Here is a 13,025-nt window from a genome sequence, read left to right on the forward strand (position 1 = left end):
TGCTTGCTTGCTTGCTTGCTTGCTTGCTTGCTTGCTTGCTTGCTTGCTTGCTTGCTTGCTTGCTTGCTTGCTTGCTTGCTTGCTTGCTTGCTTGCTTGGCTGAGGCACACGCTACACTCACCAGCTTCCTCACTCCAGAACAATACATGCCTGTTCACTGAGCTCCTTTAAATACTTTCAGGCTCTCCCTCCCACAGGTGCAGTCACTTACCGTTCTACAATGCAGAATCTACATCATCGCCAACGCCCAATGACCGATAACGCTGAGTTGCTTAGCAACAGAACCCATACAAAAAAAGCGGAAGCGGACGTGGACGCGCTACTTGTATCTGCGTTTACCTGGCAAGTCAAGCTTTTCGGATCGCTTGCCGACAGTAGTTTTCCAGTTCAGTGTTTTCTTGTTACAGCTGTCCGTGTGATGGCTAAAATCGTGATGTGTGAGACGCTTGACCTCTACAATATCCTCAATCAGTGCCGACGTGTGCCCAGACTCGCAGAGATCAACTACCTGTGTTTGATTGGTAAGAGAAAATCGGCCAGTACCAACATTTGTCTGGTTAGATAAGTCCTATGCTTAATTACTCTATGTGTTGTCTATGGGTATGAGTGCTATAGCACATGCTTTTTGTTTCTTTAAGAGACTCATTCTCACGTTTTGTTCACAAAGTCTCACCCGTGCAAAAGATATACCCAATTTTGTGCTGGATGATTTTATACTTTTATCAAAACCTTGCCCATTAGCGCAAAAAACAAACCAAACCCGCAGGCTTGATTTAGAGTAAAACGTAAAAAGTGTTCAAACACAAACATGACACTTAATGGATTTACTTGTAACTTTATGCAATATTATATTTTGCAATATAATTTATTTTCTTATTTCACCTGCTCCCTTTAACAGGGGCGCCTCCAGTCTTTTTTATAGTGGTGGCCATATGGGGGCCAACAAATATTGGGGTGGCACATTAAAAAACTGAATTTCCAGTTTTATTATGCTGTTGTCAAATATAGGCAAAATTACATATATCTAAAAAAAAAGAGAGAGAGAGAAAGAAAAGAATTGATAATAATTGACAAATACAAAAGTTGATATCACTAAAAAATTGAAAACCAAATAAGATTGTGAGATTGATAATAATCTGTTTTAATTGATTGATTGATAGATAAACTTGATTCCGTTAGTTGTAACTTTGTTGAGTGTTGTATGTCTCTGTTCCAGATGCTAATGAAGTCAAAGATTACTACAGGAGTCACATCATAACTGCTAAAAATGCTAAAATGGTATGGCTATCATTGGGTCCACAGTTGACATGTGTCTGTGTGTGTGCGCAAAAACCCAGGGGTAAAACTACAAATTTCTCCTGTACATTTAGTCAGGCTTTAACCTTTCCTCTAAACTTTTTGCACACGACTGTACCAAAACTTTCAAATTGACTTTTTCCAGGACTCAGAGGGGACATTCCTTCTTCCAGAGTTTGTGGAGGTTGAAAGTATGCAGCATGTGGTGGTCTACGACAACAACACAAGCTCTTTACAGGAGCAAGGTTAGAGTGGTAAATGAGAGATTTCTTCAGAACAAGTCCACTTTTATGCATTTTATTTGCATTGTTGTGCCAAAAGAAAACAACTGGTTTCCTGCAAACAAACAAAAATAAATAAATAAAATCTGTATTTCAGCCTTAAAAGCAATGCTTATTGTGGCTCTCTCCCTGTGATTACAGGCAGAGCAACTTCATGTGCCCAAGTGTTTGCTAAGGCTAGCCTCAATCCAGTCAAGATATTGAGAGGAGGCTTTCAGAGATTCTCAGCTCAATACCCTTTTTTGAGGACTGAGAAAATCCTGAACACCATCATGGTAGAACTCTCCTAAAACACAAACATTCCTGCCATCATTTTTTTTTTCATCAATTTAAGATTATGGGGGGGCCTGTCTTATCTGGAGCCAGGTATACAAATCTTCCATCAGCATTCAATTAATTGCCAAATTACATATGTTGCAATATAAGGTAACATAAGGCCAGTGTTTAGCGGCTACAGGGCAGTTTCTTACTCATGTGTTCTCACATATCCAGCTAAAGTGAACTGATTCCAGTTTCTGCCTAATAAATATAAAATGTGTCAGGTAATTATTGCACTGCCACCTTGCATGCAATAAGTTTCCTGTTTGCCACCTACTGGTTAACCTGGATGTTTACCCTTTTCCCAAAGTACTCCAGTTTCCTGTCATGGTCCAAAGACATGCATGTTATGTTAACCGGTGATTATAAATTGGCCTTCAGTGTGGATGGCACCATTGAGTATTTCTGTCACTCTGTTAGCCCCATAACAGCTGAGATAGGCTCCAGTCTAAGCAGTTTGGAGAATTGTTGTAATTGATTGTATATATCTGTGGGCTACCTCAGGAGCTGGAAAGCCTTAAGATTTACCCAGTGGAGATCTTAGCAGGACTGCTGTACATGGGTGATGAGAAGCAATCCATGGACTTCACTCTTATCAAAGACCTGAAAATTGGTGCTATCGTCAGCATCTCAGAGAGTGACACTCTCGAGTAAGGCTGGGCTGGATATTGAGTATTAGAGAGAATAATTAACATATTGCTTTATAGATCTTATTAGTTGTTGTTTTTTTACTCTTTTAAATTCCTTCAAATCAAGGTTCATGAAGGAGATCCATACCTTGCTTATCACCCCTGTGGCTGACTCAGTACGGTCTGATTTATATTCAAGCTTTGAAAGGATCTGCAATTTTGTTAGTAAGTTGTTCCTTTGCTTTCATTAACAAGACGTTTAAAAATCTGAATTTTATAATTGAATTCATAGAAGTCAGAAACTAGTGAATTATAGGTGTCTGAATTTCTTCAGTTGGGCAAACTCTAGAAGGAGAACAGAAACAATTATATAAATGCAGTTGGCTGTCTTAGTTCAGGTAAAAATTTCAAGATCTCAAACTAAAAAAAACTGATTGCATATTACTCAAATTCTGAATTATTTTGTTATTAATATGTAAAAATACAACAGCTTCAAGACTGTCCATCTGAAAGAAATGCATCATGTATCATGAATCCAGAAGTCATAGCGTTAACTTAAAATCACAGAGTGTAACGTTAACTTACTGAATGTATTTTAAAAAGAAAATTATTATTTGAGGCAATGTGTATTATGCAATGCAATCCATCCACCACAAATTGTAATGAGTGATTTCAGATTTTTCTAATTTCTGTTTTTTGTTGCTATAAATGTAGTAAGTGTTGCACAGAACAGGTGTTGCAGAGGGCTTTCTTGTTATCTCCTGCTTTCAGGTTCCCACATCAACATGGGCTCTCGTGTCCTGATAGTTTCCAAGCAAGGCAGAAGCCGCGCCAGCGCAGTGGCCATTGCATTTCTCATCCATTACCTCAAATACACACTAAAGGCAAGTTTGTTTCGTTCAGTTTAGTGGCAGTATGTGCACAAAGTGTGACTCTTGTGTCCTCAAATGGCAAGAAAAACAATATATTTTCCAAAATGGCACCAAGAAAGAACTGATCCTAGTTATAGAAAGTACAGTAAATACAGTGCATAATGATGTTGGTTTAACTTTTTCAGGAGGCCTGGACGCATATGCTCAAATGTAAACCCATCATGAGGCCAAATACTGGTTTTCTGCAGCAGTTGTCCAACTGGGAGCTTCACACTTTGGGAACAACAACGACTGATTTTGTCTCAATCACATTTTTAACAAAAGAAGAATTTTTTTAGTCATCTGAACTCTGGATTCTGTATATGTGGCCCATGTAACATTTAAAATATCTGATATACCTACATTGACTGCATGCAAGTCTGTAACTTCACAGAACCTTGGTTTTTAATCCATCCATTCTTTTCCGCTTATCTGCGGGGAAGTCGTGGGTGCAGCAGACTAAGCAGAGAGGCCCAGACCTCCCTCTCCTTGGCCAGCTTGTCTAGGGGAACACAAAAGCGTTCCTAGGGCAACCAAGAGGTATAATTTCTCCCGCATGTCATGGGTCTGCCCCAGGGCCTCCTCCTGGTGGGACATGCCCAGAACACCTCACCCAGGAGGCGCTCAGAAGGAATCCTTGTCAGATGCCCAAACCACCTCAACTGCAATGCACAGGCAGCAAGCGGAGGGGGATACTAAGATACCTATCCCAGTCCACCACCTCTCATCAAAGCAAACTCCAGACTGGAACAGAGTCAAGACCCTCTCCAGGAGACTGGTTCCAGAGCCCAAGCTGTGCGTTGAGGTCAGCCTGACTATATCTAACCAGTACCTCTCAACTTCACGCACTAGCTCAGCCTCCTTCACCACCAGAGAGGTGACGTTCCATATCCCAATTGCTCGGTAGCCCGGTGATTGTTCTGTCAGGGTCTCCGCCCCTGCACACACTGCACCCTACCCCATAGCGCCTCCTGTGGGTGGTGTCCCCTCTTTGGGCTGTACCACTACCACCACTACCATTACCACCGGGGCTGGCTCCAGGGCAGGGCCCCAGTAACCCTGTAACTCTATCCTGGGCAGGGTGAACTGTTCCCTAGATTTCACACTCACAGGGGTTTTTCAATCGCTCTTTGTCTGGTCACTCACCCAGGACCAATTTGCCATGGTAAACCCTACCAGGGGGGCAAAAGCCCCCTGACAAGATAGCCCCCAGGATCCCTTGGACACAAAAACCCCTCTACCAAAATAAGGCAGCAATTCACGGAGGGGACAGGGGAATTGTATTTTAATTAAGATACAGATTAGGTTCATTCAGTATTAGTTCATTTAATATTGGATTGAACTGTTTAAATAAATACACTGAGATTTATTGGAAACGTTGAAACTATTGAAATGTCCAGTGACTTTAAGTGGAAATTTGATCCAAAGCAATGAAATCTCCAAACATTCCCTTTCATCACAAAATTTTGGGTGTAATTTAAAGGATCAATTTCAAGTAAAAATGGTTAATAAAGCTGTATTTAAATAAACTTTTCTAAATAATGAATTTCTCCATTCATTATTCATTACTGCCTTAAATGCAAACAAATAACCTTTTCACCATTTTTATGGATTTTTAAGGTTAAAAAAGCAAGGATTTCAATTTCAGGTGTTGATATAGTTTTACAATACACAAGGATAAAAAAAAAATGAAGGTAACATCTTCCTTTTTTATTTTTTGCTTTTTTTGTATTTTGCAGAATTTAAAGGACCTGGTTTGTATTGACAAAGGTTTTGTTGATTTAGGTTCTTAAATGGCCCTGCCAGAGGCGCTTACATTATTGACGGTAACACTTTCCCCTATTTGCACAGTTGCACAACGTCACCTCTAAAAATACAGGCCACAGGCCAAGTGGTGTGCAATTTATAACCCTAGATTTTACCTTTCTGGTGAGAGAATGCCTTCTCTGTAAAATCCCAACTGAGTAGTAACATATATCCTAATTATCTGTGTTTCTGTAGTTTCTAGCATGGCTAGGATTAGATGACAGTTTAGGGTAATGTGGCAAACCAGTCTTATTAGCTTGGTTAGTTTGGATGGATAAAAAGCTGTTGTATTGCCTGAAAGATATAACTCGGGGCACTATTTCCTGATGTGACAAAGCGGCTCTAAAGATACTAGAGCTGATTGGCTGATAAGGGGTAACCGAAATGCCAGCCTCACATCTGATTGGGGTAACTAGATACAAGCCTATGATTAACCGGATGGGACATTTAAAAAAAATAAAAGCATACATTTTTAATCCTTGAAATTAAATAGTACTGTTGTTAGTGTAAAGTGGTTTTGGAGTGAACACAGTAATATATTTGGACTTTATAGGATTACTGCTATCTATACTATTTGGGGGAAAAAAGATATATATGAAATTATTCTGTAAGCCACCATTCGAATACATTATGTTCATAACAGAGCAGCAATGAAATAAGTAAATGAAATTACAAATGAAGTTAAATTAAATTAAAACAAATTCATGTTAAAATAATAGACTTACAAATAATGGTGGTTTAAGCCAAAATCAGACAAACACACAGACACGCACACACTATAATTACTGTGTTTACATAATGTGTGTCCTTCTACCTTCTGTTTTTATTTATTTATTTATTTATTTATTATTTTTTATTTATTTATTGGGGGGGGGCTGTTTTTTTTTTTTTTTGGACCATCGGTGTCAGTAACAAAAACTCATTGAAAGTACCCCATAAATCACTTATTCGTTGGAAACTAAAACATACATTAATAAAGTATTAAACCGCAATTAGTTACAACACATTTGTAATTATGTTTAACTAATGCCAATTTACGTATTTTATTATCCATCCGTTTTGAACTGGGAACGTTAAAATACCTCAACACCTTTATTGTGAAGGTGCTTGCAGGAAGTAGCGCCAGTTTATCTGTTAAGCTTTAATTCTGTTGGGTGGTACAACTGTTGCTCACTCGAGTGTGATTATTGACCAACTCCGCGAGGTTTCCTGATGCCAGAGGGAAAAATGTTGTTCAGTCCAGGTGGTTTATCTGAGTGCTTACGCGAATGGGAGGATTTAGAGAAGGACTACCAACAGATTCAGGTATTTTAACTAAATGGTGTGTCCACCCCGGTTACCCCTGCCCGGGTAAGCTAACAGTCGGGGGTAGGTGGGGGAAACGCACAGGCTACAGAATGAGGGGCTTGCCTTCAGCAGCTCAAGATAACTGTCTTGTGACAGCCAAGAGATGCAGAAAATGTAATTGAAACGTAAGCTTAATTCCTGCGAGGACAAAAGCCTCTTTTTTTTCCTCCACCGTGACAGCTGTCACACTGTTAAAGGAAGAACCTCGGGGCTATGGGTGTTGGTTTGTTGTTATCGTTGAGAGCTTAGATCCGTTACAGTGCACATATATTGATATAGGCCTGGTTAGTTGTCGTTTATAGGTGTGGTGTTAATATATAACTAAATGGCAGGCATTGAAATGCGTATGTCACTTGTCAAAGGAAGTGTTCAGGTCCTAAACCAGCATCAAGGTAAGAAAAACTAAATTTAAAAACACAATTGTTGGAGCAATATACTGAATGTGAATTTTGGTGTAACTGGAAATTTTACATTTTAAAAAGGCGAGCATTTTAACTGCAAGACAATGATGCAAACACATAAAATAGATTTTATATATTCAGTGTGTCTTTGCTAAGATTAATACATTGAGACAGAGTTTTTTGAGTAGGTCTGTTTATGCTAGTAAATGTAGCACAATACACAAATATTTTTCTAGGTAACTTGTCTTACCATGTCAATTTACACATCATATTAGAGCAGCTGTGGTTTGGGTGGTACAGTGGGTTGTCTACTAACTGGAAGGTTGTTGGATCAATTCCTTTCAAAGTATCCTTGAGTGGGATACTGAATACCAGATTGCCCTTTATCAATATGTGTTTGTGAATAGTAAAATGCAAAGTAGTAACTGCTGTCTGCAGTTGTAAATTCTGCGTAAAATTGCATCACTTTCCGTCATATAAAAGAGGGCACAACCATTTCTCTGTCTCTTGTGCAATTCTGATTGCTCAGTTCTGGGAATTTGCCACAATATGAAGCCAAGGGGGTAAAAAATTATTCCTGTGCCCAACTTTTACAGAATCAGTTTACAGAAAAATTTGGCAGTTAAAAGTGTCTTAAACTTGTACAAACCAACTGTGATAACCAGTCACATGTTTTCTGGAAAGCAACATACTTACGTCTGATTATACCTACCTCAAATATATAGTTAAATAATTAAGGTACAATAACTTATTTAAATGCTTTGGAAGCTAGACAGATTTTCTCATGTAATCATTTAAAATATCTATGGGTTAGGGTTAGAATCCAAGAATCCATTAACAATAAATCCATGATTATTACATGATAACCCATTTAGCAGCCTGTATTGCAACCATTAAAGAAAAACATGCAACAGCATCAGATTCTTTGGTTAATTTTAATTGCCCCTTGGGGATAAATAAAGTCTTTCTGATTCTGATTCTGATTGGTTAAAGCTTTGGTTGGTTTTTATCTTTTTGTGCCCATCCTACCTTGCAGATTTCATCATAATTAAAACTTTTGCATTACACCATACATATTTATATTATCCTCTGGATTTTTTTTTTCTTTTTAACCCCAGGACACCCATCGTCTATATAAACAGAAACTTGAGGACGTGACCAAACTGCAAGACAGCTGCTCAAACGCTATCGCACGTCAGAGGAAGAAACTGAAAGAGCTTGCTGTGTCCCTAGAAGAGTAAGTATTGATCAGAAATGAGACAAGATAACTTGAAATATGTGTATGTAATGTTTTTGTAAAAGCATTTGTGTCATCAGCTCATTCAGGATACAGAAGCCCAAAAAATGAATTGGGTAGGAATTTATTCTGGCTTTTTAGTAGCTGGTTGTTTTCAGGGACTTTTTTCCACTTTCTCCAATATTACCAGACATGCTTTTTAAAGAGTAACTGCAGCTTTTTATGTTTAGTTTTGCAGTTCAGTATTAATTGGCATTTAAAGAAGCTTTGTTTCTTTTTAAAAACTTCAGCTGGGTGTTGGAAGACTTTGTGCTCTACAAAAAAACATGAACTTAGTATGACAGATATGGTCAGTGGGAGTATAAATGCAAAAAAATGTGAGGACTTTAAAAGTCAAGTAAGAGTTATATTTGAATGTACTTCACGTAATACTTTCTTCAGATACTAAGGGTTCATAATTCAGACTTTTTAAGTTCATGGATATATCATTGTTTGATTTGACACTCTCGTAACATGGAGAGTGTTACTATTAAAGCTGGGATAGGTAGTGATTTTTGGCATCACTGAGCAAAAAATTTATAATCTTTCAGCATGTTATAATCATGTGTGCTAAGGAGGATATTAAACTCCTGCACCTCCACTGAGTTCTCAAAATCTAGCCTGCAATAGGAGGATCTGACCAATTGCAGGCATTTTCCGAAGGAGGGCATTATTATGGATTATAACTGCCACAACAGAATCACAACCTACCTCGTCCACAAACTGGATCTAAAATCAAAAGTGACTCTGTGAACATCTTCCTACATGCATGAAACCTAACAATTGTCCTAACAAATCTTTTTTTTCCATTAGATGCAAATCAAATTCTTCAACAGCCAAATTAAGTCCAGAGGAAGAGGATGCCATCGCAGAAATCGAGGACTCCATCAAAGACAGAGCACATACTTTCTTTGAGATGGAAGCATTTCTCCCCAAGAGGAATGGGTATGATTCTAAATGAGAATGATAAATAGCTACAATTTTCTTTGTCCAAATGGAAGTAAACAAGGAAAATGTTTAAAGTAGAGATGGCACGATACCACTTTTTTATGTCCAATGCCAATATCATAAATTTGGATATCTGCCGATACCGATATGAATCCGATATAGTGTGGTTTTTAATCAATAAAACAGTTTTTTTAATATCTTGCTGCATTTTGTATAAGTTCATACTCAAGTTTAAATAAACAACAACACTAAAGCCATTCTGTTATACCTGTATGCAAAAAATACACTGCACCCAAAATATTTCATAGTTCAGCAATACTGATCAATCTAATAAACTTAAACCTACTCCATCCTTCCTATTCTGGTATTTTAAAGAGTACTTAGCAGAAATATTAAGCAACCTAACCAATAGTGTTGCAAACTCCCAGCAAAAAAAATAGGGAACCACCCCCACCCTCCACCTTATGATGCTTAATCGACGTAATCAACTTTAATTTAAATAATGCACAGAAATAAATTATTTTTCAAGAATAATTAAATAGATTCAACATCTTTCTTCAACAGAATTGCAGACTGCACAGATGGTATCTTCCCAAAGGAAAAGGTACTATAGCTTACTAGGGTATATTAGACTTAACAGTTACTACATACAGTAATGGACTTCTATACATTTTACATCAGATTAAAACTTTGGGTGTAAGATTCAGATAATTATTTATTTAAAGCTAGACATTTTAAATGAGAATAAGAAAGAAAAGTATGTCTTTGTGCCCACCTTTTCCCTGTTAATGCCCTATCGGCCCCCCTGGCTAAACTTTGCTAGATCTGCCCCTGCACAGTTACCAGCGTCAAACTAATTATAGCATAAGGCATTAAAGTAATATTAAATAAATTCTAACAACAGCTTATCAAGCTTAAACGTGCTGCTGTTGTTCAGCGCTGGTTTCCTCTTTCTGGTGCAAAGTGGGCCAAAAACAAAGAAGAGAGACGGACTCGCAACAGAAAAGCCGATCAGCTGATCATTAAGCAGTTTCATTATTGAAGTAGCAGCAGGAGAGAGAGAGAGAGAAGAGCCAGTCGCTCCATATATCAGTTGTTAAGCTTAACGTGGGAATGCTTTACAAACATTCAGAGATGAACTTACACACTTGCTTTAGTTCTTCCTCGGAGATGAAATGCCGGTTTGGTAGCGAGGCTACAAATACACACAGCCGCTCTATCACGCTGCTCCGACGTGCTACGGTTATGGGCCGAGTTACGCCGTGTCGCGAGTTTTGTGAGGTGCTTTTTTGATATTTAATGGATTGGATTACATTTTTTTATTTCTCTCCAATATCCGATCCAGTAATTTACGTCAGTATTGGATCGGTCCATCTCTAATTTAAAGTGGATGAGTTTTGCGTTTTAAAAATAAAACATATTTATATAAGATTTGAGGACATTTTGGATAACTAATGCCTCTTCCTGTTTAGGTTATATCTCAATCTTGTTTTAGGAAATGTCAATATAACACTCCTCAACAAACAGTCAAAGTAAGTCCCGTATAAGGGTCATTTTCTTCTTCTTTCAAACCTAAAAATGCCTCTTAAAGTGCGGCCACATGAGCACCACAATAATAATCATTTCTATTCTTTCATGAAACAGATTTGCCTACAAAGACGAATATGAGAAGTTCAAACTGGTCCTCACTGTCATCCTCTTTGTATTCTCTTTTACGTGTCGCTTTTTGTTAAGCTACAGGTATGATTTCCCACACCTCATTACTGTTTTGTTTCTTTTGAGTTGGTTTTCATGAAACTTGTGGATGATGTTGTCAGCTTGCTCATTATTGGCAAATGTTTGTAGCAGCAAGTAGTAAATGTTGAATTATCTGCAAATCCACTACAGGTCCCATGTTAATGTATAAAGGAAGATAATCCTCATCATGTTTGTTGTTTTTAGAGTCCTAGACGCCCTGTTCAACTTCCTGTTGGTGTGGTACTACTGCACTCTCACCATCCGGGAGAGTATCCTCATCAGCAACGGCTCTAGGTCTGTGACCATTTTATTTCCTCTGTCTCCACTGTTTTTCTTTTAATGATAATAGGAGATTATATGCAAAGGCTTTGTAATAAAGCAGGGCACTGTCAACTACAGAAAGCCTTATTCTTAAGCCTTTCTGTAACTACTGTATGTGACCAGTTATAATGACTATTATATATTTTGTTTGGTTTATCTTATTTATGAGATGTTATTTTCTTGTTGGTATCCCGTCTGTAATCCTTCAATCTCCCAAATTGTTTCAGGATCAAAGGCTGGTGGGTTTTCCATCACTATGTGTCAACCTTCTTGTCTGGAGTCATGCTCACTTGGTGAGTGATGTTTTTGCACTTTTATCACAGTTTTAAAATTATTCAATAATACAATAACTGTTTGCATCCCTGCTATCGAAATCCTTTCCGTTTTAAATGACATACATATTATGTGGGTGTGCTTTGTTTTTATGTCCTTGTTGACAGGCCTGAAGGTGCACTCTACCAGATGTTTAGGAACCAGTTTCTAAGTTACTGCTTATACCAAAGTAAGAGACTGCCCCTGTTTCATTGACATGCTTGCAGTATGAGTTGTCAGGTGATGATATTGGCTTGCAAACTCTTAAAATGAAGCTGAGCCTACCTAGCAGAACTGCATATTTCAATTTAAGGATTCATTCAGGCCTAAATTATCCAATAATTTACAACTAATGCAAACAAAAACTGAAAAAAAAAAAAGAAAAGCATAGAAAGCATATTTTTCCCATAGTCATTTAAATATCTTGTGGGGACTCGATTCTCATCATGGGAAGCATCATAAAAGTGCATAAAAGCTGTATCTGTCTCTTAGTATAGAGACCGAAACATTAGATCAGGCACCTGGAATGTGGAAATGAATGCACTTTAATAAAGAATTTTGTACAGTTAGGGTTCTATATGCACAAGCCTCAATCAGGAAAGCTACATGAATGTACTCATTCTGATGCGTTTCCTGCATGCATGTCATTCTTACACGGTTAAAATGTGTAAACTGTTGATAATATTCAAAGTAAGCAAGTCTGTTTGTGGTTGGTCCTCGTCTCACTTGTGTCACAAGAAAGAGAAGTGCATGTATGACTTCATTGTTGGGCAAGATGCCCAACAATGAAGTCATACATGCACTTCTCTTTCTTTTAGGTTTCATTCAGTTCCTCCAGTACTACTACCAAAGTGGCTGTTTGTACAGACTCAGAGCACTGGGAGAGAGACATAATATGGACCTTACAGTGGGTGAGTACACCAGCTTGTTATTTATATTCATAAATGACTTTGAAATAACGCAAGCCGAAGAGGAAGGTGGTACAGAACAAGATAAAGCATGATATATTTATCTTGCTGATCTTGGCATCTGACTTCAGGGTGTTACAGGTGGTACATTTGGTAATTTACTAATAAATTTACTGAATGATAAAGGTATGTCTGAGGCAATGAAAACAGTTGAGATTACATTTTAGCATCACCACCAGGTTGGTTATGCTGCCTGACTAAAAAGTTTAAGCCAGAAACTGAAGTTCCCAGACTGGCCACTTGAGGCAGGCTTCAAAAGCAAGTTTTCACAAAAAAAAACATTTGTTCTTTATGGATTAGTGCCTTTTATCTGATAAATAAGGAGTTTTGCTTCAGTTTAGGCGAGTGAAATTCTCTATGTTTACATTTATTTTTGCATTGTAGTGTTTAACTTTTTATCAATGCAGTTTACTTGCTTTAACAGATAACTTATCAGGGTACCCTCACATAAAAAGACAGTCATCTCTGGATCCT

At 37.9% G+C, this 13,025-nt stretch overlaps 2 protein-coding genes across 2 annotated transcripts in view; both read left to right on the top strand.

Moving 5' to 3' along the window:
• The first annotated feature begins 228 nt into the window (after nucleotides 1-228).
• On the top strand, nucleotides 229-4,049 carry styxl1 (serine/threonine/tyrosine interacting-like 1). The gene is made up of 8 exons (XM_005725326.2): nucleotides 229-521; nucleotides 1,217-1,278; nucleotides 1,442-1,541; nucleotides 1,719-1,852; nucleotides 2,400-2,545; nucleotides 2,652-2,749; nucleotides 3,296-3,408; nucleotides 3,582-4,049. Exons 1-8 carry the CDS (start codon nucleotides 251-253, stop codon nucleotides 3,732-3,734), a joined length of 1,077 nt encoding a protein of 358 aa, XP_005725383.1. The 5' UTR covers nucleotides 229-250; the 3' UTR covers nucleotides 3,735-4,049.
• Nucleotides 4,050-6,349: 2,300 nt separating this feature from the next.
• tmem120aa (transmembrane protein 120Aa) overlaps nucleotides 6,350-13,025 on the top strand; it is an 8,220-nt gene continuing 1,544 nt past the window's right edge. The window contains exons 1-9 of the mRNA XM_005725475.1: nucleotides 6,350-6,546; nucleotides 8,108-8,226; nucleotides 9,079-9,210; nucleotides 10,686-10,745; nucleotides 10,858-10,953; nucleotides 11,155-11,244; nucleotides 11,499-11,564; nucleotides 11,712-11,773; nucleotides 12,402-12,490. Coding sequence (XP_005725532.1) covers nucleotides 6,454-6,546; nucleotides 8,108-8,226; nucleotides 9,079-9,210; nucleotides 10,686-10,745; nucleotides 10,858-10,953; nucleotides 11,155-11,244; nucleotides 11,499-11,564; nucleotides 11,712-11,773; nucleotides 12,402-12,490 — 807 coding nt within the window. The 5' untranslated portion in view covers nucleotides 6,350-6,453. The remainder of the gene's footprint in view (nucleotides 6,547-8,107; nucleotides 8,227-9,078; nucleotides 9,211-10,685; nucleotides 10,746-10,857; nucleotides 10,954-11,154; nucleotides 11,245-11,498; nucleotides 11,565-11,711; nucleotides 11,774-12,401; nucleotides 12,491-13,025) is intronic.

This window comes from Pundamilia nyererei, unplaced genomic scaffold (genome assembly GCF_000239375.1).
Source record: "Pundamilia nyererei isolate P.nyererei 1_Seehausen unplaced genomic scaffold, PunNye1.0 scaffold00015, whole genome shotgun sequence".
Lineage (NCBI taxonomy): Eukaryota > Metazoa > Chordata > Actinopteri > Cichliformes > Cichlidae > Pundamilia > Pundamilia nyererei.